Raw genomic sequence first — 24,254 nt, forward strand, 5'->3', positions numbered from 1 at the left:
TACTTTCCCAGCAGATCCTGGGGTGGCTGAAGCCCCCCATCAAGCCTGCATGCACAATGCCTCCTGCAGCTGGAGCAGGAAGGTGTCATCAAAAGGTTCCTCTTGGTTAGATAGCCTGGAATAGACACTGACCATGAGGTTCCTTTTGTTGCCTCAGTCTCTGATTCTTACCCACAGGCTTTGACCTCCTTGTGGCTTTTCTTCAGAGACAGCTCTTCGCGCTGTATCCAACTCTTAACATCTCTGCTTTGTCTATGACTATAGGTGAGGTGACCAACCTCATCAAGCAATGGACCAATGTTATCTCTGATCCTCCTTCTGCTGCCTTTTGCCATGGGTGTATTTAAAAAAGCTCTTTTTTATTGTCCCCTGCAAGTACTGCCCAGCTTCAGCTCCAATTGAGCTTTGGCCCCACGAATTTTCTCCCTACAGTGGAAAACACAGTCTCTGTAGTCTTCCTATGTTGCCTCGCCTTGCTTCCAACATCCATATACATTCCATTTCCATCCAAGCTAAGTAAGTCCAGCCAGCCTTCCATTTGACATCTGGCACACTGGAATTGCCAGCTCCTGTGCTCTTAAGAAATGGCTCTTAAGTTTACAGCTGAAGGAGAGAAAAACTAAGTTGTTCTAGAAAAATACTGCAGCTACCATCTAGGGAAACAGGAACAGCAAGGAGCAAAAGTCCTTACAGAGAAGCCTGCTGTCTACATTTCAACTGAGCAAGGCGTTTCATTTTCCATGTGCTGAGAGACCAAGAGCTAAGAAGCAACCTTAAACTACTTTTAAACACAGTATTTCAGTAAGAGGCACTTCACAAACATTCTCTAGAAAGCTCCTGACAAGCAATGCAGAAAAACACCTCACTTAAGAGTCTGGGAAGTGAGAAGCAAGTTAAACACTTTAGCAAGTTATAAAAGATCATGGAGAGAAGCCACCCCAGGGCTGGGAGCTGGATCCTAAGCCCTGTCCTGAGCTGACCTTTTTGCTTAGAAAATCCATTTTCATATCCATCATTTCTTGCAGGTAAATAGCATTCCACAGGAGTAATGCCTACATAAGAAAAATCATTATTTAAAGCCTTTAATAGCTAACATATCCTGGTTGCCTGGTCTGATACTGTCTGCTTTCCACTGCAGATAAAAAAAGGTATATTGAATATAGAGCAACAGGCTACTATAGGAATTACTTATCATAATTCCCTGCTTTTCGTAGGGATCGGCCACTTCATTTGCAACTGCCAATACCACTAGGATTTAGTTTAGATCAGTCTTCAGTGGACAAGAGCTCATGCGCTAGTCAACTGCACCACCTAGCTTCACTCTGAAGCATCTTGAGAGCCCTGTTTTTCGTGACACCAGTGCTTATATTCCTTCAAGGTGAATGCTTCTCTCTGTATCACTCCTACTCATCTGGTGTCTCACCAGTGATACTACAAAATAATTCTAACACTTTAGACATGTGCAGAGTTCCAGAAACTTCTCACCTTAAAAAAAAGTTGTATTGGTGTTCACAGGCACATAACAGAGCTTACTTCCATTCTTCTACCTTACACAGACTGGTGTGACCTTTTAGCCCATGGATACTTCCTGTAACTCCTGGGTCACATTTACTGGACAGCACCTGTTGGTTTGATTCATTATTGTGTGGAGCAATATTGATTAAAACAAACCTCAGGAGATAGGAGCTTCACCACTTACTGGTACTGTGCCTGAGAAGTTAAAAGCTCCCTTTTCCAGCTACATTTCCTTTTCTAAGGGTGTTTTAAAACAGGGTGCCTGTGATCTCTAACTTCAACCAAAATCGCCCTGACTTTGAAATGAGAACTGGCACATTCAAACCAACTTTCAAGTCTGACAAAAGCATGCTTTCTGCAGTTTTTGAACTTGAGTACTGGGAAGCAACACAGCAGACTCTCTAAACACCTGGGTAAAGACACCATGGTGTGACTTTTAATCACTTTCTGACCCCATCTAGCTTCACTGCTCTAAAGAAGAGTGAGAGCAGAACCAAGTAGCCTTACCTAAGCCTCAGACTAAAGAGCAATATGAATGTGGCTACTGCAGCCCTCTGATGAGCAATCTGGGCCATAGTCCTTTACAACTAATTTTCTCAGTGCCTCTGAAGACTCAGCGAAATTCACATGTGAAATCTACACATGACCAGTTCCAGTCAACCTGGGTAGGCAGCCAGAAAAATAAGCTAGGACAAAACAAAGGGGCTCTTGGAAATTTCACAGCCTGTTCGTAAGGTGTCCTGTGGCCCTTCTTCTCTGTCTCTCCTAGACTGGTATTCTGATCCAGTCCCTGCCCTAGAATAAAAGGTACATCCTTCTTTCATATAAAAGCTGTGGATAGAGCACCATAATTCTCTTACAGCAATGACACCTCATTTTGTATAGATTTAGGGCATGTTAGAACTCAGCAGTGGCCAAGCCACTGAAATGCTGCCCTTGCTGAGTCACAAGACAGATTCCTTCATTACTAACTGCACTTAAACTAATACAGAAACCACGAGTAGCAAAAGAGTTCCTTAGTCTGAAAGGAGATATGAAAACAATCACAAAGGGAAGGTTTGTGCCCTTATTTTGACAGGATACACTATAAAAGTCACAGCAAGCTTATCGGTCCAGAGTCTGCACCCTTTCCTGCACAGCTTGCTTTCAAGATTTCTCAAAATGTGTTCCAAGAGCAGAAGATATTAAATCTCTTTTTCATGTGTCACACAATCTCAGTTTCTGCCCAGTGTCCAGAACATCCTCATACAGGAGCAATTTTGGCAATTGTGTTTTGTTCCCTATTCCTTGATTTTATTTGATTCCTGCCAGGCTTCATCACACATTCCCTATGGATAAAGCAAAGCAGTGCATTATTTAAGAGGCTTGGGCTACAACCTTTGCTCATACCCCAAGAGTACCAAATGCAGCGTGACCACTCGCAACAGCAAACTTACAAGACCAGGCTGTGAATCTCAAAGCTGTGCACTATTCAACACACGGCAAAAAGTAATAATTTCACACTCACCTGGTACTGTATCAGCTTTAAAACTCTTTCTGGGCTAGACACAAATAAAATACAGCCTCTTTTTTGAATTGCCTGATTCAATTACCTGCCATGCTTTTTAGTATTTTCAGGAATCTTTTTATTTTCTAATGTGATACAAGGTATTCCTTCAGTCTGCTTTTCTGAAAACTGACTTGTCTTTAAACCCAGACTCACGCTTCTGTTTTAGGTGACGTCCTTTCAACATCTGCCAAAACAAAAAACCCCAGCAAATAAAGCTTTTAATCCAGAGCAGCATCACCTGCTTTGTGCACTGTGGTACCTGTTAGAAGATGCAACAAAGGTAGCAGGTGTGATGGCTGAAACCAACACAGTATGATCCACAGGGAAGGAAAACAGAGCAGCCAAGTGTGAGCAGAAAGCAACAGGGAGACAAACTACTCATGTTTTTCAGACAGTGAAAACCATGACTGTGAATACTTCCAGAAAGTGTCTGGTATGAGACAATCACTTCAGCTCCATATGACAAAGCAAAGTGTGTGTGGGGGGAAATCAGTAGCTGCAGGAACCTCTCTAATTCACTTTAAAGATAAAGCACATTGGGTAACTATGGACTGATCCAACCCCAACCTGAGGGTGGGCCTGCCAGGTGTAAGCTGTGACTTCATTTTGATAACAGCCAGTATCAAGCATTTAAAATGGAAGCCAAAAGAAGTCCCTCAGTAGAAATTAAACTTACAATGCCTTTGCAGATGTTGTGATGATGAAACAGAAATTAAACCAGTTCAACAGTGGATGAAAAAATGCAATAAAGCAAATATTAAAAAAAAAATTGTAACAAATAAGCAATTTTAGGCTACAAGATATTTAACAAAAAAAATACAGTCCATGGCAAAACAGCTTGCCAGCTTTACCCATTTTCAGGAATATGTTCCTGAGGAAGCAGCACACCTCAGTATTTTATCATGAACAACGGGCAAAGCCCTCACCTACTGTCTTGGGGAATGTGTCTAGAGGTGTCCTGAAGCAGCAATGCTCAGATAAGCTTTGTTCAGGTATGAATGAACTTTGCAAACCTGTGGCTGTCCTCCATAACACTGTTTATGTTCCCTTACTCCTTACTCCAGTGTCCATGGACAACGGTCTACCTTGCAAGAACTTCCTTTACTCTAGAGTAAATCACTCCTGGCTGATCACCTCCAAACTGGGATCTTTACTGTTGCTGAGAAGATGGTGATGGGCCATTTCTCCCATTTGTTGTCATCGATACAAGGATTCTGCTAGATTGCCTGCTGTTGCTGCCCTGTTATTATTCAGACAGATTCACCTCCTTACCCTTCATCCTGCTTTAGTTTTCACTTCAGGTCTAATCACACTCAGGAGAGGCTCAGAAGCAGGAAAAGCTCCTGTTTTAACCTAAGAATGACCACGAACACAGTGCTGACAGTGAGCAGACCAAATCTGTATCAGCCTTGCAATACAGTGTATTAACAAGTAAGGAGAAGCCAAATAAACCAAGACACTAATGGTATGGAAGAAAAAGAAACAAACTGAAAGAAAGCATGAAGACTACAATAAAAGATCAAGAAAGTTGTACTGTACTTATTTTTTATTTTTTTAAAGAAATACAAATCTTCTAACAGTGCTAAGTTAGTGAACAATTCAGAGTACCATTTGGCTGCAGGCCTCTGAAAGACTGTTTCAGCTGGTGAAAGTGTGAGTCACCTCTTTCTGGTGACAAACAACTGAAACTGGAAACATCACTGGACCTATCCAATCTCAAAAGTCTCATGCTCCTCCCCTTCTCTATTTAAATTTAAATTAATTAAATTAAAATAATTTATATTAATTTTTTAAAATAATTAAATAAAAATAAATTAAAAATTAACATTCTCCTGCTGCCTAGTTGTTTATATGAATATATCCTGCTCTCCCTCACTGTGCATACAGAAGTTCAACAAACACTTATGGAACTTTCCAATGTATTTGAAGATATCTATTCTTACAGTATGGTTTTTTTAAGCAAACTGCAAAATTGATTAACATTACACTGTCATACATTTTTCTGGGTTGAGAAAACTTTAACTGTAACCTGCATACTTAGACTGTCTGCTGTGCTATTTTAAACCCACAAATAACCTTTATGTAGTCCATTGTTTCAAACTATGTTTTGAACTTAACCATGTCTTTAACTATCAACTGCACACTACTGTAAAAAAAAAATTTAGTCAAAACCAGGCTGGTGAATAGTATTATGACATTTTTTAAGACAAGGAACACTGAAATCAAACACGTCTCTCCTATTTTTCCACTTCTAGCTTCAGGAGCTTGTTGTGCCACCTTCTTCCTCACCGTTGTACTGTAGACACACTGCTTGTTCTAGTGGTTAGGACTGATGTTTCAACAACCTAAACCAGCTGAAAAAATCAAAAGGAACAGAATATTTAGTAATAAGTGCATCTGTTTTTCTATAAGCTACAAAGGAAACATAGTACTGTAAAGTAACACTGTATGTTGACAGCTTTTCCTCTACCACAAAACCAGCAAGCAACACATGAAATAACCACCTCCATCACATTACTTGACATGATCAGTCATTTTTTTTCCTGCCAAAGGAATACGGTCCCAAAGCTGCAACAACTGCTCCCCAACTTGTGGTTCCAGCTCCTGGAAATGAACAGGAAATTAGAGAAGTTACTTGCACTGCTAGTACTGAACACACAAAAACTATTTACAACAAAATTATTATATGAGGTTGCTGGTGATTGCTTTCAGCCTCCCTTTTGCTATCAGGACATACATCAGAACTCCCAGCACAGCAGGGTTTTTTTACTAGGGCTCAGCAGAGACAGAAACTTTCATCCACACTGCCCTACAGGCTGTTTGGGGTGGGTTTTTTCCACAGTAAAATGTCAGTTCTCACACAGAGAATTCCCAGTGAACACACCACTGCCATATACAGGAACTGATGCACCATATACTTTGTACCTTCCACAGGTCACTCACTAACTAACTAAAGATCTTTTTTTCCCATATCATTTAAGTTTAATTCCACCAAGTGTGGTGGAGAATGTGGAAAGGCAGGTCACAGGAAATACAGTGGCTCTTGGTGGAATCATAGACATTAATATATTTTAACATTGTTGAGACTCTTTAGGTCTTAAGAGCCGCTTACAAGAGAAGCACAGTCAACTCCAACATGTGCTACATTTACATTCCTTTCCTTGTTCTTACAGTATTCTCCTTTCTTTACAACTGGAGAGGTTTTGGAGAAGTAGTGGGAAGACGATACAAAAGGTTTAGCTCTTGAATCATTGAGATGTTTTGGGAAGAGTCAGGGAGAACACAGAAACTGCCACAGAGAACTCTTGTGCCAATTCTTTGGCTTTTTGTAGTTGCATTTAGCTTTAACAAATTGGAGAACTGTCCTGAGCTTTATTCTGCCTCAGAACTCTAGATTCTCTTCAAGCTTTACAGAAAATTCCAAGCTATGAATTATTAACACTTATTTGGGTGTGACAGACTATCTTGGGGGAATGCATCAAAGAGGGCACAAACCTCCAGAACCAAAATTACCAACTAAAAAAACCAAACAACTTCTTTTTGGAAGCATCCAGCTTTAAATCTTTTCTTTTTTAACACGTATTAAGCAAGAAACTGTTTTCATTTTATCAGAACATCTTCACTACCTCAATAGTAGTTCTGCATTAGCAGAAGGTACAATGCACACCAATGAACTGTGATTCAGACACATAGTGAGCACAGTTGAGATAAATGTCAAGGCTGAACAAGCTAATAAACAATACATAGTTCTACCAAGTACAGATTTTAGAAGAGATTAATGTTACCTGGCCATCTCTGCTTATTTGTACTTTCTTACTGTCATTCCAAGGGTTGAGCAAATGGTGTGCAAACTGAAAAGGAATGCTTTCTTTTCTGATCCACTCCACCTTAAAAACACCTCCAAAACCAGCAGATCCCCAGTCCTGACTTTTCTCACACCCAATCGCTGAACCCATTCTAGCAAAACCCTGCAACAAAAATTGAAGTGTGAAAAAACAGACATAATGAATTCAACAAATTACTGAACTTCATGTGCAACTTTTAAATTAGTTTCATAGTGATTCACATGCTCTCCCTCCATGAAGCTGGGTCTTCTAAAATGTTTACATCCATAAAGTTAGAAGTATCATTTCTTTTTCCACTTCAAATATGCCTTCTAGAATTTGACTACAAAGAATGTCTCTTAATTAATTTCTCACCGTTACCTTCAAAGGTTTTTAAGCTTCGTAACAGAGACTGAAAAGGTGTTGTAAAATCATTTGAGCACAAGGAACCAAGACAAATGTTCTACTACAGAACAGTCTATAGCAAGCTATTCCTTGTTAGTTGTATTTTTTGCAGAAATCCATTTGTTCCTTCCCATGTTCCCTCTACATTAACAATGTTTGCATAGAATTGAGAGAGTGTAGCTGTTCTTCAAAGAAAGAAGTCAAGGTTGTTTTGATTTCCTTCTTCAATGAAGCAGAACAAAATTCCAAGACAAGTATTCAAAAAGAATATGAAAGAAATCTCAATCCAAGACTGCACCTAACTTATTTAAGGACACTTTTAAGTAACTTTTAAGAACAGTCTATATATGAGGAAGTAAGCTGAACTTTCTTCACTTGGAACACCTGAGTTTGGCTGGCTCCACAACACAGCTAACCTGCAACTTTGCATTACCAGGCCAAGTCTTTAACTTGAAACTGGCCACAGATTTGACAATAAGTTATTGACAAATAACTCACTAAACCTGAAGTCAAGACACAGCTGTGGAACAATCACGGCTGGCTTCCTAACTTTTACAAACGACACTTCAGGCAAAACCAGATTTTAAAACTTGTAATAAAGGTATTTGTGAGTTTCCTGGCTTTAGAAAGGTATGACTTGACTGTAACTGCTTGTTCTTCACAATATTTATTCTGGTATGCAAAGAGTAGCAATTCCCTGTTCTGTTACCATTTTTTAAAGTTTTCTTTTTGTTGTTTTAAAAGATTAGTGGGTATAAACATTATTCTGACTCATGATGCTTGGAGGCAATTCAGTCTTAGCCTTTGAGGGACAAACTGAGTTAATTAAAAAGGCATATTTCAGAGAAGAAAGAAATACTTCTTCAGAGAGATTTGCATGCTGCTCTACTTAACAGAAGGTCAGACGGAAGTCATAAGCAAAGCCCTCCACACTACACATAGTCATTTGCTGCACTCTCCCAAACCATCAACCACAGCTAATACTTAGTATTACCTCAGGACTCACCTGAAAGCATCCAGATCCTTGAACAGAAAATATTAAGTAAACCACGTTGCTGTCCCAAAAGGCTCCGTTCAGTTTTCGTTCATTACTTGGCGTAGTGGACCATATACCCTTCTGTTGAGAAATATCAATGTTTTGCAAGTTGCTACTTTTCATTATAAAGTACCGAACCGGCATATTTTGTCTTGGCGAAGGAGATTTGGAACCCTGGAAAAATTACATTAAATTAATACAGTAAAATAAACCAGGCTTTAGTTCTAAAGTTTTACACATATGAAGACAGAATCCCTTGACTGTGCTCCTCCCCTAGATTCTACAAGAGACATAGGATCTATCAGCTGGTTCTGTCTGAATTGGCTTCAAAATGTATTTCACGTCTGTCATTTTTTTAAGCACTTTTCAAAAGCATAATTCAACCATGAGGGGCAGCAACAAGAAGAGCAGGACAAGCCTAAATAGTCCAGTGATTAATTACAATTCATCGAGTCGGACATGCCTTCAGATGACACAAAATTAACCATCCTAGACTGCAGCCTACGGAACACTACTTGAATTTCTACCTTCAAGAAACATGCTTTCACCCCTTTAAACTGGCTGCATTTAAAAGCTGAAAGACTTTAGAGGAATTATTAAATCCTCCAAGAGTCCATGGAGTTTCCTGTCAATGATCTATTTAATATTACTGCAGTTTACTATTCAAGTATACAGGGAGAATTATGGCAATAACCTCACTAAAAATATGTTCTTTGTTAAAATAAGGATCATTAAAAAAAACCATGCACTCCTAATGAGGCAGATAACACAAAGCTTAAAGAGAATCAGTATTATGCTATTACATAATTACATATTATTATCAGTATTATGCTATTACATAAACAAAGGAAGGCAGAATCCGAAAACTTCAGAAATACATGTACAGTATACTAATTTAGATGGAAAAAAAATATACCCTCACTGCTTATTAGAACAAGTTTTTAAAAAATAATCTGATTTTCTTCTACTTTGGATAGCTTTATCTAAGCAGTCTGCAAAGAGTAATATTTTTACTGTATTAAACTAGTGTAACAAGGATATTTAGTCTAGATTTTAAGTTCCAGAAGGAACTATAATGCAGCTGTCATAAATTAAAAGCTAAGTTAGGTTCTTAATTAATCAATAAAATACCTGATAGCTGCAGAAATATATCAGAAAGAAATTCTATTAGTTTTGAAGAGCAGGGTAATATGTTCATGAGAACTCTACCTTTCCAGATATTGGAGAGGAAGGACTAGCACAAGGGCTGGGATAGCTGCTGCTGTCTGCAGGCTTCACTGATGACTGAGATGACCTGTCGTCTGAAGATCGTCTGGAGTGCAAAATATCTTTCTCTTTGTACTTCTTTGGTTGGTGAAGTGTGGGAGGTGTAGGTTTCACTGAAACTCTAAAAAGTAAAGGTAGATACAGGGCATACCATGAGATTCACAAGCAGTCCTAGAACAATTTATATCTATATATCAGCCCTCTGCATGACCGCACATACCACAGTAATTCCAAAACACATTAAACAGTAACTAAAAACTCATACTGATCATTTATTGTTTTTGAATGCTACAGTTAAACCTCTTCTGCTACTTCTCAAAGATGGATTCATGGATGCTATTCCTGACTGCTCTCTCAAACAGCAGGCACATATGTGAAATAATTCTCAATGAAAAATCACAACTACAACACAGCACAGGACATGTCAAACCTTTCAACTGTATTTCTACTGGTTTTACCTTCCTATTACTAGTAGAATTTAAGTGGTGCTTTTATAAATAAACACATTGCAACCCACAGTCTATGGAAAACCTCAACATCTTACTTTTCAGCATTAGAGGAGTCAGAGAGTTCAGTTTCTGCTGAGCCTTTTCTGGTGTTGGTTGACCTCCATGCAGATGCCAAAGGAAGCTCTTCACAAGTCACAGGCCTTGGTCTCTGACCAATTCCTGAAGGCTGCTGCAAACCTGCAGACTGTTCCTCAGCACTTAAAACAGCTGTAATTGCTCTTACAGTTGTTTCATCAACTTGAGACCATGGTTTAGAAGGAGCTCGCATGCGACGCAGGAATAAGCTGTGCCACTTCTGTCTGAGTTGCAAGAGCATTCCAGCAGCCTGCAAGGAATGTCAATTCTGTTAGAGACTAATAAAAGTTAGATCAGACAGGTAAGGGAAACCTATGTCTTTCCTATCAGGCAGCACCTGGCATTCTAACGGGAACAAACTGAAAGGCATGACTAAGGTCTCGGGGAGGGGGGGGTAACCTCACATTTAAACTAAGCTGTTAAGCTGCTTTTCTTTCCTAGGATGAAAGGTGATTTCTGAAAAATTCATTTAGCTCTGTACTAAACTTAACACTGTATTGCAAAACCCACAGATTTTTTTTTCCCACTCTAAAATTTTTATCTTTTTAAAATGACCCCAATCTTCTCAAGCTTGATGCCCTTCCTCTCAATTCAGGCTGTATTCATGCACGCCTCATTCATATCTGAAGAAAAAGAGCTCTAAGTGACATATTTTTCTTACAGAGACTTCTGCTCAAATGAGATGACTAAATATAGAAGACTAAAGTCTAATTCCCATTTTAGCATAAATGCTTCCATCATCATAAAATTTTAAAAATCATGCTTTTGGACATGTCTAGGAGAGACAGTATTGTTATTAGACCTGCTAAATCCAAGTGTTTCATAAACTACTCTACCTCCTGCCACAGCCACAGCTCCTGAATGACCTAGAGACTTCTATTTCAAAGAGCTAGGCAACTATTTCAGCTAAGTAACTAATCCTTATTTTTCTCTTGGCTTATAGGTGCAAGAATTGAGAGTTATGGGTGGTAAGTTATGAAACATCACAACTTAGATGGTGAATACGTGAATTCATGCAATAGGCTACTCTGGCCAAAAGGGGATTGAGACCCTGTTTATTTCTTGAGAAGTTCATGAAATAAAGGTTAAATCACAGAGTACCTTGTTTGAGACACCCAAATGGACCATGACAGCCACTCTTACAAGAAATTCTTGGTTAATCAAACGTCACAAAAATCTTTTTAAGATGGTATGACATAAATATCCTTCTACATGAAACAAGCACAGAAGTGATATATTACTTACTTCAGGGTCCAGTTTGAGATGGAGCCATTCATCCAGCTTCAGAAGTGCCAAATTAGCAGTTGTTTTGTCCTCCATCTCACTGTCACTGCTGTCATTAGATACCCCACCCCCTGAATTAAATATAAAAGGTGCATTAACATTTCTATACTATGTCCACTTACATACAAAAACCTGAACACTACTGTATTACCAGCAATAAGCTATTTTTCCTTCTAAAATTTACTTTAAAATGTAAACATTTGTAGAACCATTTTTTATTTTCTACAAATACACCCCAGTGAAAAGTCTTTGCTCCACTTAGCAGAACTCAAGCAGCCAGAGCTGCTGAGGGCTCTACTTTGTAAACACTTTTACTGATGGGATCTGTCTCAACTCATGTACCTTCATCACTACTGACAACCATTAACAAACTTTTGCCTGAAACTGTTTGTAAACACACACATGGCTCTCTTTCCTAGTAAAACAGCAGATTTAAAGACCGATTAAGAAAAAAATAAATTATATATATGGCTATTAACTAGGAATTCTTATTTTCTTGAAAGTGCAATTCCATCAGTATGAACAGTATTCAAAGGTTAACAGTTTAAAAGCAAGACAAGAAAGCTTCAGAAATAACTTGGACTCTGATATAAACTATGAGAACTGGCAGCAGGATAGATTATTTTTGTTTCTATTCCTACAGCACTCAAATTAAATACAAAAAAAGGAAATTTCTAGATATTCTTTATTACTTAACAGTACAGCTAATTGACATTAAAAGTTATCAGTAGAAAATGATCTTGAAAATGCATGTGTCGGCTGGAAGCAATATGACTATTTACCATACTGATTATTTCTAAATTACTCAGTTTGAATAATCTGGTTCAAAGTATCAAATACACTAGCCTGCAGAAAAAACCCATATATACTACACTTTTCAGCACTAGTGTTATCATTAGACATTCTGGTTGCATTCTTTTTTCCCCTACAAACTATACTTTAATTTCTGAGACTACAGAACTGTGTAAGTGTAATTTATGGATATGAATCTATATGGATTCCCAAAACTGAGACATTTGTAAGAGAGTCTATAAACTATACTTGAACATTTACAAGAACTATAACTCTGTTGTTTTCAGAATTAACCAATATATGTAATAAATACTGTAGAAAAATAAGCTTTCCAGATGATATACCAATGGAAACATTCCAAATCCAGATTCCAGTGTACCTCGGAAGGATGATGAAGCCTGCAAGGCATTACTTGGCAGTCTGGCTGGTCCACAGAAGAGTGACACAGTGACAGGTGTTACAACAGAGCAGCACCTGATGTTTGCTATCTTGTGAGCTCTCGTCACTTCATCATATATAAGCCAGTCTGTAGGGAGTGACTGAATGGCTGCAGCTTGTCCATTTGCTGGGGGAATCTATGCAAAAGCAGATAACAACAGGCTATTTTACCCTCTCTTTGTAATTAAAATTAATTTTAACGTATTTGTTAATTTATCCAGAGAAGGTGTGGATGCCTCAACCCTGGAAGTGTCAAGGCCAGGTTGGACGGGGCTTGGAGCAACCTGGTCTAATGGAAAGTGTCTCTGCCCATGGAAGGGGGGGTTGGAACTAGATGATCTTTGAGGTCTTTTCTAACTTAAACCATTCTATGATTCTATATCTGTGTAGAAATAATATTTTATATAAACACACACAAATAAAAAAGCATGAGAGAATTCAGCCAGACTCACAAATTATCCTACCACCTTGAAATATTTTGCTTTAAAAAAGAAAAGTTTCAGAGCAGAACTTCGTCCTGCTATTACAAGCAGGGATCATTACAGCAGGTCTCAAGTTGTGCCAGGAGAGGTTTAGGTTAGATATTAGATATTAGAAAGAATTTCTTTACAGAGAGGGTGATCAGACATTGGAATGGGCTGCCCAGGGAAGCAGTGGATTCTCCATCCCTGTAGACTTTTAAAAAGAGACTGGATGTGGCACTTAGTGCCATGGTCTAGTAACTGCAGTGGTAGTGGATCAAGGGTTGGACTTGATGATCTCTGAGGTCCCTTTCAACCTGGTTGATTCTATGATTCTAAGATTCTTGAAACCAGTTTTATAACTAGAGGTTTTTGGTTTACCATTTTGTCTTGTTCCACCTAGAGGAAGGACTAATTGAAATAATGAAAAAATAAACAAACTCCCTTTTATTCTACCTAATGGCAGAAAAAATATTTTCTAAAAGTGTAGTTTTTCATGCACATGCTGCTTTTAAAGCACTGACAACTATGAAGAGACATTTCTAAAGCATTTGATAATATCATGAACTATAAATTCAAAGCAATTGTACCTTTTTATACTGAGGTTGACTAAGAACAGAGGTAGGATGAAATCGCACTTTCTTCTCCTTTGGTTCAGTCAAAACCAGGCTTTCTCTGTCTACATGCACGAGATTGGGATACATCCCAGCCACCAAGGCAGCTTTAATTACAGCCCAGTTCTCCGAGTTAGTATTAACATCTCTAATATCAGCTCCTCCTCTGGCTCTAACAAAACCTGAAGAAAAAAAAAAGGATAAATGTGTGCCAGTTTGCTTGTATTTAATATTTACCTTTTTGCCTCTCAGAAGGAATTTGAAAATAAATTGAAATGAACTGCAAACTGATGCATTTTTCACCACTGCCAACCTTAACAGTACGCAGAAGAAACCACAGGGGATTTTACACTAACATAGAATAGAATTAACTTTGAATGATACAGAGACATTTCCTATGGAAATAATTTTCTAAAATGTAAAAATCCAAGGAAACATATCTCACACTGAAGGCCAGTGGCATGTGGAACAACCAGGATTCTTTCAGTTAGACCAGCTATTCCCCAGCCACACTTTCTCATCTTCACCACACCCAGCATGAAGGTGTACTGGTCTGTTTCAAATTAAGTAAGGAGAATTACACCAGTGAAGGCTATTCTTGTTACAGTTTCTTTACTCTTGACTTCAAAACTATATTGAAATTTTTTCCAAGCTATTTACCCGAGGCTCTGAGTTGGCCAAGCAACTGTGTTCTCATTCCTACGATGATTTCCATCGTGGCCTGAGACAGGAAGTTCTTTTCACAGAAGGCTCTCTCCCAGCCATCACTGCGTGCCTTCTGCCATGCCTGAAAAGAATATTGCATATTAATTAGATTAGTTAAAATTTAAAAATGCATTTTTTTAAAAATTACATTTACATCAATAAAATGAAAGCAAAAGTCACTCTGAAAGTAAACATATCAAACCAGATTTTTTTCTGTTTAAGTATTAGATTCTCTTCACCCATTTCCTACATGAACATACAGTGATCACTATCTCAAGTTATATTTTAAGACCATTAAGTTAGTATAAAGATCCCTTAGTAGTTCATATTAAGATTACTATTTTAAGTCATCAACATAGCAGGATATAAAGAGACACATTGTTGGAACATTCAGAATTTAACAAGGTTTGAAAATACCAACAAAAGATATGACAAAAAGTGTTCCTTCACAAATTTATGAGTTCAGTATACAGGAGTTTCTTCTCAAAGGACTTAATCCTAGTCTACCATACATCCAAATTGATTGGGACATCCTTTGCTTGCATGGGTGATCTATTGTGATTATTACTCTTCCTGAAATGAAGTAATACCTGGAAAGCCCTGAGAAGGGCCATGTGGTCGCTGAAGGTCCCTGCAGCAAAGCGTTTCCTGCAGAGCATGGCTGCACGCTTCTGAGAGGCCAGAGTGGGCAGGACAAAAGGGTCCTGACAGGCCAGAGCACAGGCAATGGTAAGAACAGGGTCCAGGCACTTCAAAACAACTGCATACAACACCATTTTACCAAGGTGTGGCTCTACTGGTAATTCAGTGAGATGATAACCAAGTTCAGTGAGATCTTCCCAAGAGTCCATAGCATCTATTGTCTGTTAAAAAAAAAAAAATATAAAAAAGGAGAAGGGGATGAGAACAGTGGACAAAATTAATTTACAATGAAAGCAGAAAAGATGTGAATACTGGACATTAACTAGAGCTGCTGCCAAGCAATAAAAAAGCAAGTCAAACTTGAAAGTTTGAGACAAGATTTTTAAACATTCTCTTCCCTTAATATGGAAAAACACATTCCCCCACACTAAATAAAAACAGACAATAAACACAAATTCAAAACATCCTTAAGTAACTAAGCAACAGTCACAGTACAAACAGAAGTCAGTAAACTATGTTGCCAAACAACAAATAGGGAATCAAATACAATTCTCATCTAAATCTATTCCTTTTCACTGACCATAAGCATGTGCACAGCATTTCTCACAGTTACAGCAGGTGGAGGATCAGGAGCTTTCATAAGAAAGTCTACAATTGGACAATTAATTGGAGCCAGTAGTTTTGTGTATAAACAAATCTCCTGCAAGTTAAAAAGCAGAATAAAAAAAGGTCATTAAGATTTGGGGGAAAAAAACCCAAGCACATACTTTTTAAAAATTAATAGTATGGTTTGATGAAAACGCATTTTTTTAAGTTATAATTTCTAACTCAATATGCACCTGAAGTGGCATTCTTAGAAGCTCCGGAGTCTGAAATTCCAACATCTTCTGAAATCGGAGCCTGCTGAAGAGACGAAAACAGACTCCAGGCTGACAGCGCCCAGCCCTTCAAAATAAAATATGGGAAGTTGTAAAAATTAGCATTTCATTTTAAAAACAAAACCAACCAACCAAAAACCAAAACACACGCACAAAACATAAGATGGAAAAGTAGAAAGCAGTTCTATGAAAAAGATGTTGTTAAGTGGAAGTCCCACACAAGGTGAGAGTTTTCCAATACACAGATTATTTTTGATAGTATGGAAATTTATTGTAATTTTAACCCAACACTGAAAACTCTGCAAAAACAAAAACAAGACCTATCTAAGTAAAGGGAGGTAGGTTTTTTTGCTAACCTAAGACCAATCCAAATCTAAACTCTCCTTTACTATAAGGAGTTTAAGTTGTAAACTTCATGTCTTACTCTTCACATCCCCCAAACAGTTTGAAGTTAAAAGGCAGAATGAAGATTGAACAGGTGGTGAGTGAAGGGACAGAGACAGCAAATGCTCACATTTACGCTCTCATTACCCCCAGCTTAATGCCAATACCATGTCACTAAACAGGCATTTGTTGCTACTTAAATAAGCTTCTCAGCCCTCACCCACAGTGTTGGGAAGAACATGATCATGACCAGTAGTTTGGAGAAGGGGAATAAGGAATCATTGCTCAATGTCTCTTCTAATAAAGGAACAATGGAGCATCAATTAAAAACTAGCAGTGGGCAGTTCTTTGCCCACAGACAAGTTGTGAAACACTTTATTGGACACTGGCTGCTGGTGCTACATGGGAGAAAGAGGAACCACATAAAGCTCACGGGGTGAAAATAACCTAGACCTAGAATTTGGGAAATTCCTGAGCATCACTTCTCTACAGCTTGGGAAATGACTCCAGTGAAATACATGCTGACCCTTATTCTTCTGTAGAGAATGAGTGTTGGCCATTGTCCAAATCAATACTGGACTAGGCTATAAACATTACCCAGTGTGGCTGCTACTATATTGTGTACTTTATTCTCAACATACCGCACAGCAGATATCTGCAAGATAAAAACTGGTATGAGGCATTTATTACCTGCCTTTTCTCTGGATAGCACTGGCTTTCGAAATCCATGCCGTTTTTAGCATTGCAACATGACTCAGTGCATCAAAAGACTTCTATAAAAGCAAAGTAAGGAACATAAACCCGAGACTTAATAGGGTACACGAAATAAAAGCTACTAGTGATTTATATTATCAACAGAAGTTTTCTAAAAAATATGAAATTATAATAATAAGCATCATCAGCTTCTGGCATAAAGGTATGTTCTGAAGTTCTTAGTTTCAAGTAAACTTCTGATTCCATCTCCTTTGCAGTACCTTTGTTCTACAGTTTTCTAAATTAAAGTTTTCTAGTCAATTGATAATTCTCAGATACGGATTGTGTTTTGAGTTATCACAAACCATGCAAAAATATATTATTACACTGAATAAAGTCTTCCTCTTTGTCTCACTTGGAAATTACATCCTTATTTTTCTACATCTGATGCAAAATTACAGAAAAAGTTATATGTAGAACTTCAGAAATTTGGTGTGCATATCTCCTATGAAATCCAAACTGATTTTCAAAGCCACATACTAGGTCTTAAAACTGCCTCATTATTTTATCTCCCTCTTCTTGAACAAAGAATTTGGAAATGGGCATTCAACACATCAAAACCAATGCTTAAAATCCTAATGGATTAGACTTGGGCTTGATACAATAGCAGGACAAAGGGAATTCCCAGTGTTCTCTAAGCCTCAGGAAGATGGAGATCTGAAGTGATGGACTTGTTTTAAAAATCAAGTAGAAATACTAAATTACAAAAAAAAAAAAAAAGAAAAGAAAAAATACACATATCAATCTACAGTAGCTTTTACAGGGTTTTAAACAGCTATCTTACAGCATAAACATCCACAAAACAAATGGATGTCAAAACTTCTCAGTGAGCTTTGTTTCTTGACATGCACTAGCTGTCAGCCTACTGTAAAAAAATAGTTCTTCAAAATATATCTATTATGTATTTTAGAACAACACTAGGAATTTTACTTCCCAAAGAAAGTTTAAGGCAATCATACCTCCTTCACCTTGCCTGAGTCAATAACAAATACAACATCATTGACTGTTATGCTGGTTTCTGCGATATTTGTAGAAAGAATCTGCAATAAAAAGAAAAAAAACAAACAAAAGTATAGTAGCTGTAAAACCAAAGACAAAACACATCAATATCAGTATCTGACAAAGTTCTCTGATACTTGCTATTTTGCGGATGCCAGAAGGTGGACTTTCAAGCACTTTCTTCTGATCCAAAGTCTGCACACTTGAATGAAGCATGAAAACTTGGTATCTAACACAAGATAAAGACCACATTTTAAGGAACTTTAAAAGAAGCAATAAAAACCTCAACACAGCCACATAAACTAAAGCTGTTACCTGTGAGCATTATCAGCAAACCTCTTGTCATCAAAAACAATACGGTCCCTCAGATTCACTATCTCGTCATATCCAGGAAGAAATATTAAAATTGCTCCTAAAAAAAAGTGGGTTTGCAGAGTTAAACAGAAAATTCACTTCAAATATATGTCAGTGTCATGTAGACTAGCACCTGGAAGGTTTTAACTGTTTGGGATTTCTGGAAAAAAGAGCACAATTCATCAGAAGCTGAATCCACAGCAGTTTATTGGAAGTGGGTGTATATACCTACCTGCATCGCAACTATGACAGATGTTATGCAGTAAGTGCATAATCAGATCCAGATCCACTTTTTCATCATCAAAACTGTGATGATAAGCTGACAACAGCTCTCTGTCCTCTGCACTAAGGTCATTACCACTTGTTTGGACCAGGGAACTTTCATCCAGCTTTCCAAATCCAAATGAAGCACTAAAATAGAAAAATACACAGACCAGAGTCAAAGCTGTTTGCTTTGGCTTTGCATTCATCATCTCAAACTTAGATCAAGACCAACATGACCACTCATCTCAAATTTTAATTTTAAAGTGTAGCAGAACAGCATATCCACAATACTATTATTATTCACTAATTTAAGTGTACTCCAACAAAACATGCAACTTCAATTTTTAGTATTAACTTGTATTTTCTTATACTTCATTGAAACAGTCATAAGCAAATGTGACAGAACTCAAAGTATAAAGACAGTACTTGTTTATTTTCTAAAGGAAAAATATTTAAAAGACATGTATTTTCCAAAAATTTCTATCAGAAACTATATTAAGAGACATTGTAATAATATAGATCTCCACAAAACAATAACTAAACTATGATAACTCTAAGTTAATAAAAAACCAACTCTTGAATGGCCTAGTGTACATGTTACTTCTATGAAGTTTCTTTAATATCGCTATTGTGTATCAACAATATACAGATAAAAATACAAAACAGATTTGTTTCCAAAATAAGTATATGAAATTAAAATGTACCTGCTATAGAATCAACATCTCTGTGTATTAATTAAGTTACTATGATCACATCCTGCCCATCATGATAGCAATGTCCATATCAAGATGATAAAAGCTAATAATATAAAAGTAGTCCTATGCCACTATAACTCTATTTATCTTAGAGTTGTGCAAACATAATCACTATGATTCTGAGTAAAAACAAACTTTTCTTTTTTAATAACGATGTTTTTGAAAAATTTCTATTCTTAAAAAAAAATCTTGCTATTTAGGCCAGATTTTAAAGAAGACAAAACAAGAATTTTCCTTCAACATGTCACACAACTCTTTCAGCAAAGCAGTTATGGCTTACCTGTAAGATTCCAACAGGTCAACAACTTCTGTCTGTCCAAAGCGCTTAGCCCAGTCAACAGCCATCCTGAAAGAGTTGCAGAAAAATCCTTGCTGGATTTCTCACTTCAAAAGACGCATATGAATAGCATATTATGTTAGGAGACAATTGACACCACACTTTTGTATCAATTTCTGTACTATAATCAATGCTGTTTATTGCTGGATCTGCAACTTCCTGTTTTAAAGTGCATAAATAGGTGTAACAACCTTTCTAATTTTTAATAACTGCAGTTCTTTACCACAAAAGAATAAGTTTTATACAGAAGTACGTGCAAACATGCACAATGAAATGAGGAGGAAGAATGCGCCATTCCTTCAAAAAGCACATGCCAATGCGCACAGATCAGCCATGCCTTTATGCAGTACTTTCATATTATCCCACAAAGTTACACACCAGGCATTTTTCAACAAAATGTGGGAATACACTGGCTATTTGATGTTTTACAGGAGGTTCCCTCCTCACAATGCAGTTCACTGTTTTACTTTATAAACTGCATTCCTTCTCCAGTTTTGCAAGAAGTAGTGCCAAATATGAGACCACTAGAATCCCAATTCTTATCTTTCCACAGTACAATTCTTTACTAATACTTCCCTGTTTATATGAAGACACAATCCATGGCCACAAAACTTGAGTTTTTACAGATTCACAAATATTTTTACATGATACAACATATTTATAGACATAACACAAAGATCTTCTGATACAGGTTATCAGAAAACTCTCTGAAAATAAGAATCACCAAACATTTTGGGTCCAATTCAATCAATGCAGTGAAAAAGATAGTTTTTCTTCTAAACGGTGTCTTAAATCAGACATATCAAAACCAAGTGTATAGCCCCTAATCGAGACTGTGTAATTAAGAATTCAATTTAGAATTAACAGAAAACAATGTGATGAACGGAAGTCAGAAGCTCACTAATAGGCTGTCAAAACCTATTAGTGCTTTTGGTAAGCTAGAAAATTCTATGACATCTAAACTAATTTTCTTTCTCGCTTCTATATTGACAAATAAATCTATCTTTCAGTTTATGTGTTTGTTATTACCAGCCATTGGATGATTTGCAGTGGATACTTGCTCCCATACTGATCAGCTGTTCCACTTGACTCAAAAAGCCTCTCCCTGAAGCAATCATTAGAGCAGTCGCACTGGTTTCACTGTGCCTATAATCAACTGAGTAGTAAAAAAAAAAAAATCAGCAAACCCAAGAGAAATGTTATTTTTTCATCCAAACGTAGTACAAATATTACTTTTAAAATTCAGCCCGAAGAGAATTTGTTTCCCTGCAGTCAGTTCCGTGTGCATTAAACACTATTTTAGAAACGTAACTTCTGTCAATACTTCAAAACAAGTACACCAACAAATAACTAAACAAGTCATTAATTCTGCTAGCCCTATTCATTTTTTTCAATAGGCATCGGAATGCAAAGGTAACAAAATCTGAAACTGGAGACAAAAGCAGGCACAGAAATTGAAATAAATTTGCGGTTGCTTTTTTCTTATGTAATAAGATGAGAAACCTACCGCTGACATTTTCAGTTAAAATGAGATGAAACACCTGAGCAAAGGAATCAATATCTTTATGCAACCAGATGTCAGAAAGACAAGAGTCCATTTCTTTTACTAGCCACGGTTCAAGGCAATTCACATCTTTTTCAGTCTGAAGATAAGAAACAGCATTTAAAGATTAACCTCTTCCAAAAGTTGTCTTTATTCTCCTGTATCACCCACAAAGAATTTGAATGGTTACTTTTCCAAGTAACAATCAGGAATCCAGCACTCAGATATCAGTTAAAACATTTATTTTATCCCATGCAAGCACTTCAAGTAAGTGGCAGCTGAGCCACTTGAGCTGAGGAAAAGTTATGTACAACCATTATAACTGAAAAGCAAGCTTCAGCTAGAGTAGTTCATTCTAATAAAATACTCTTTAAAATACATTAATATTCTCTGTAATATCTTTAGAAATAAAATTAATATCTTTAATAGTAGTATCTTTAAAAAACAGATTCTAAATGGCTAGTAAATATGACACAGATGCAAAAACTCTTTCAACAAAAGGAAAAATTTACCAGTTGATTAAATACTGTGTCACCACCATCATCCAACACATGATACTCTTCAGTTGCCCTTGGTACAGATTTTTGTCTCTGAGGTTTCAGTTTGCTAGTATTTTCCTGAGGAGAACACCACTCAGTGAGAGTGTTTTTCTGTTTCTCTTCTAGAATACATAAAGTATTTCCCAAAAAAATGTTAAAGTCATCATAATTATCCATTTTTTTTCCATTAAATAAACAGTTATATTAGGACATAGCTTTACCTATCCTAATTCTTTTACCTAATTGAGAAAGCTGCTACCAATCCAACATAAATTCCATGATTAAGAGCACACAAAGTGCACCATTGCAAGCATCTGCTGTAAGAACAAGGAAAAACCCACCATTTTGGCGCCTAACACTCTAAGCCTCCAGTATTCCAATTTACTGCATTCAAATAAGCTTCCTAAGTAACTATCTTCTACACAATCTCAGCCCAGATCTTTCTCCAGAAGTGAAATACCAAGTAGAAGTTATACAACTCCTCCATGTCACAACTGATTTTTTGTGGGGGTTGAATTTTTTTTTTAATACTCACTAGGAACTTTAACAGAAAGCCATCCTATCAGCTGTTCAATTAATGAGACTCATTGCCAACCCTTACCATTAAGTCCCCCTACCTTGCTGCTTCTCCTTTTTGTACTTGACCATCTCTTTATTTGTATACCCAGTGCTTCGTAAAATGTCCTCCAGAAACATCTCTTTAACTTCAAAAGGTCTTTCTTGGACTGAAAGTATAAATAATTCATAAAAGATTAGAAACTCCTTAGCTTCACTTACCATACTAATTTAAAAAAAATCATTTTCATAGACACAAAAGGTGGATTAAAATTACTAGGGCCTGACTTAAGGCATCATTACTTTCCTTGAAAAATCTTGTAAGAGTATCTTCGCTGGAGTTTATTTTCTTAAAATTACTGGGCCACAAACATTCCAAAAGGGAAATGTCAGCTCAATACCTTGTTTCTCATTAACCTCTTCAATTCTACTAGGTGTTACAGCAAGAGATGATCGTTAGACTGACAGTTATTAACTGCAATTTTATCGAAATGAGTAAAAGAAAACAGCCATTTTTATCTAAGGTTTCAAAATAATCACTAATAAAGCCTGCCACCTGGATTACAAAATACAAGAGCAATTAATATGGCTTTAGTGAAAGATTCCACAAGCAGACTGTTATCTTTGTACTGAACTACTTTCATAAGAAGTATATGAGGAGATAAGAGTTCTCTCAATTTCCTCAACAAATTCAGCCAAATTTAGCTTTCTTTACTGAATATTTCCTGACAAATGAGACAACCCAATGGCCTTTAGCTCCTAATAATTTATCCTGATTTCTTTTTCATCATGACTGTTTTCTAGACCTTATTTGTGAACATTAAAGGATGTTTTTCACATGAAGAATTAAAATCTCTAGATTTTAATTTCTCATCCCTTAGCAGACACGCCACAGCTGAGTTTAGACTCAGGACTTTCTCCTTCAGAAAGAACAAGTTACAGTTCACATACTTTTAAAATCTGTCATGGAGGAATTCTTCCAACACCGATCACACACTTAGTGTGTACTACAGGAACTCACAACTAAAAAATGTTGGTTTCTATGGTCAGGATTTTGTCAGCTATATTGCTGAAGGAGAATCAAACCTTTTTCATTATATTAACATCCAAAGTATTTTAAACGCTCTTCTTTTAATTTTTATATTCTCAAGAAATGGAAAAATAAGCTTTTCAATTGTAATTAGGCCATTAAGTTTAGTGTAACAGTATAGCCACTGGAGAAAGAGACTGCCATCAGAATTTCCAAAACAAGCCCGCTGGTCTAAAAGAACAGGAAGCGGCAAAAAGAGTAAACTGAAAGCCACACAACAATTAAAACTGAGGCTTCCCCTTGCAAAAAAAAAATTTGGAAAACACTCAAATCATGGGTAATTCCCAGACTCCTGCCTCCAAAAAGCTTCAAGTCTTACTTTACTAGGCAGAAATTCAGAACTGGTAAGTAGAAATAAACACTTCTATCTATAAAAAAAGGAAAAAAGATTTCTTTCTCACAAACATTCACTAAAATAAACCACTGATTTGTAGACAAGACTCCAAACAAAGTGATCCCACCCATCTCCTAAAACTCCTTTCCGGTTCGTAGCATGCACTCCGACCCTGCCTGAGAGCCGGCCCCAGCCCCCAGCCCGGACCCCCCCAACCCCTGTCCCTAAAACTCCATATTCTTTAAAAAGGGCTGACATGCAGACAGTCGATTTGATTGGCAAATAAAGGATTTCTCTTAAAGCTTCTTTTCAAAACACATAATATTTGGACAGAATTGTTGAAAAAGAGGACTG

The 24,254-nt window shown here is 37.1% G+C and overlaps 1 protein-coding gene across 4 annotated transcripts in view; it reads right to left on the reverse strand.

Annotated features, from left to right (window-relative positions):
• Positions 1–4,592: 4,592 nt before the first annotated feature.
• The window catches only part of YTHDC2 (YTH domain containing 2), a 28,310-nt gene continuing 8,648 nt past the window's right edge, over positions 4,593–24,254 (reverse strand). For 3 of the 4 annotated variants that reach the window (XM_032676241.1, XM_032676244.1, XM_032676245.1), the window contains exons 8-29: positions 22,539–22,646; positions 21,895–22,043; positions 21,347–21,482; positions 20,869–20,995; positions 19,783–19,848; positions 18,716–18,894; positions 18,445–18,541; positions 18,271–18,358; positions 18,090–18,170; positions 17,068–17,150; positions 15,955–16,060; positions 15,696–15,815; positions 15,064–15,336; positions 14,429–14,555; positions 13,745–13,950; positions 12,635–12,830; positions 11,425–11,534; positions 10,140–10,429; positions 9,539–9,716; positions 8,300–8,503; positions 6,850–7,032; positions 4,593–5,668 (exon numbers count right to left, since the gene is read on the reverse strand). In XM_032676241.1, the coding sequence (XP_032532132.1) occupies positions 5,579–5,668; positions 6,850–7,032; positions 8,300–8,503; positions 9,539–9,716; positions 10,140–10,429; positions 11,425–11,534; positions 12,635–12,830; positions 13,745–13,950; positions 14,429–14,555; positions 15,064–15,336; positions 15,696–15,815; positions 15,955–16,060; positions 17,068–17,150; positions 18,090–18,170; positions 18,271–18,358; positions 18,445–18,541; positions 18,716–18,894; positions 19,783–19,848; positions 20,869–20,995; positions 21,347–21,482; positions 21,895–22,043; positions 22,539–22,646 (3,197 nt within the window). In that variant the 3' untranslated portion in view covers positions 4,593–5,578. The remainder of the gene's footprint in view (positions 5,669–6,849; positions 7,033–8,299; positions 8,504–9,538; positions 9,717–10,139; positions 10,430–11,424; positions 11,535–12,634; positions 12,831–13,744; positions 13,951–14,428; positions 14,556–15,063; positions 15,337–15,695; positions 15,816–15,954; positions 16,061–17,067; positions 17,151–18,089; positions 18,171–18,270; positions 18,359–18,444; positions 18,542–18,715; positions 18,895–19,782; positions 19,849–20,868; positions 20,996–21,346; positions 21,483–21,894; positions 22,044–22,538; positions 22,647–24,254) is intronic. The other variant, XM_032676243.1, reaches the window with a different exon arrangement.

This window comes from Chiroxiphia lanceolata, chromosome Z, assembly GCF_009829145.1.
Source record: "Chiroxiphia lanceolata isolate bChiLan1 chromosome Z, bChiLan1.pri, whole genome shotgun sequence".
NCBI lineage: Eukaryota > Metazoa > Chordata > Aves > Passeriformes > Pipridae > Chiroxiphia > Chiroxiphia lanceolata.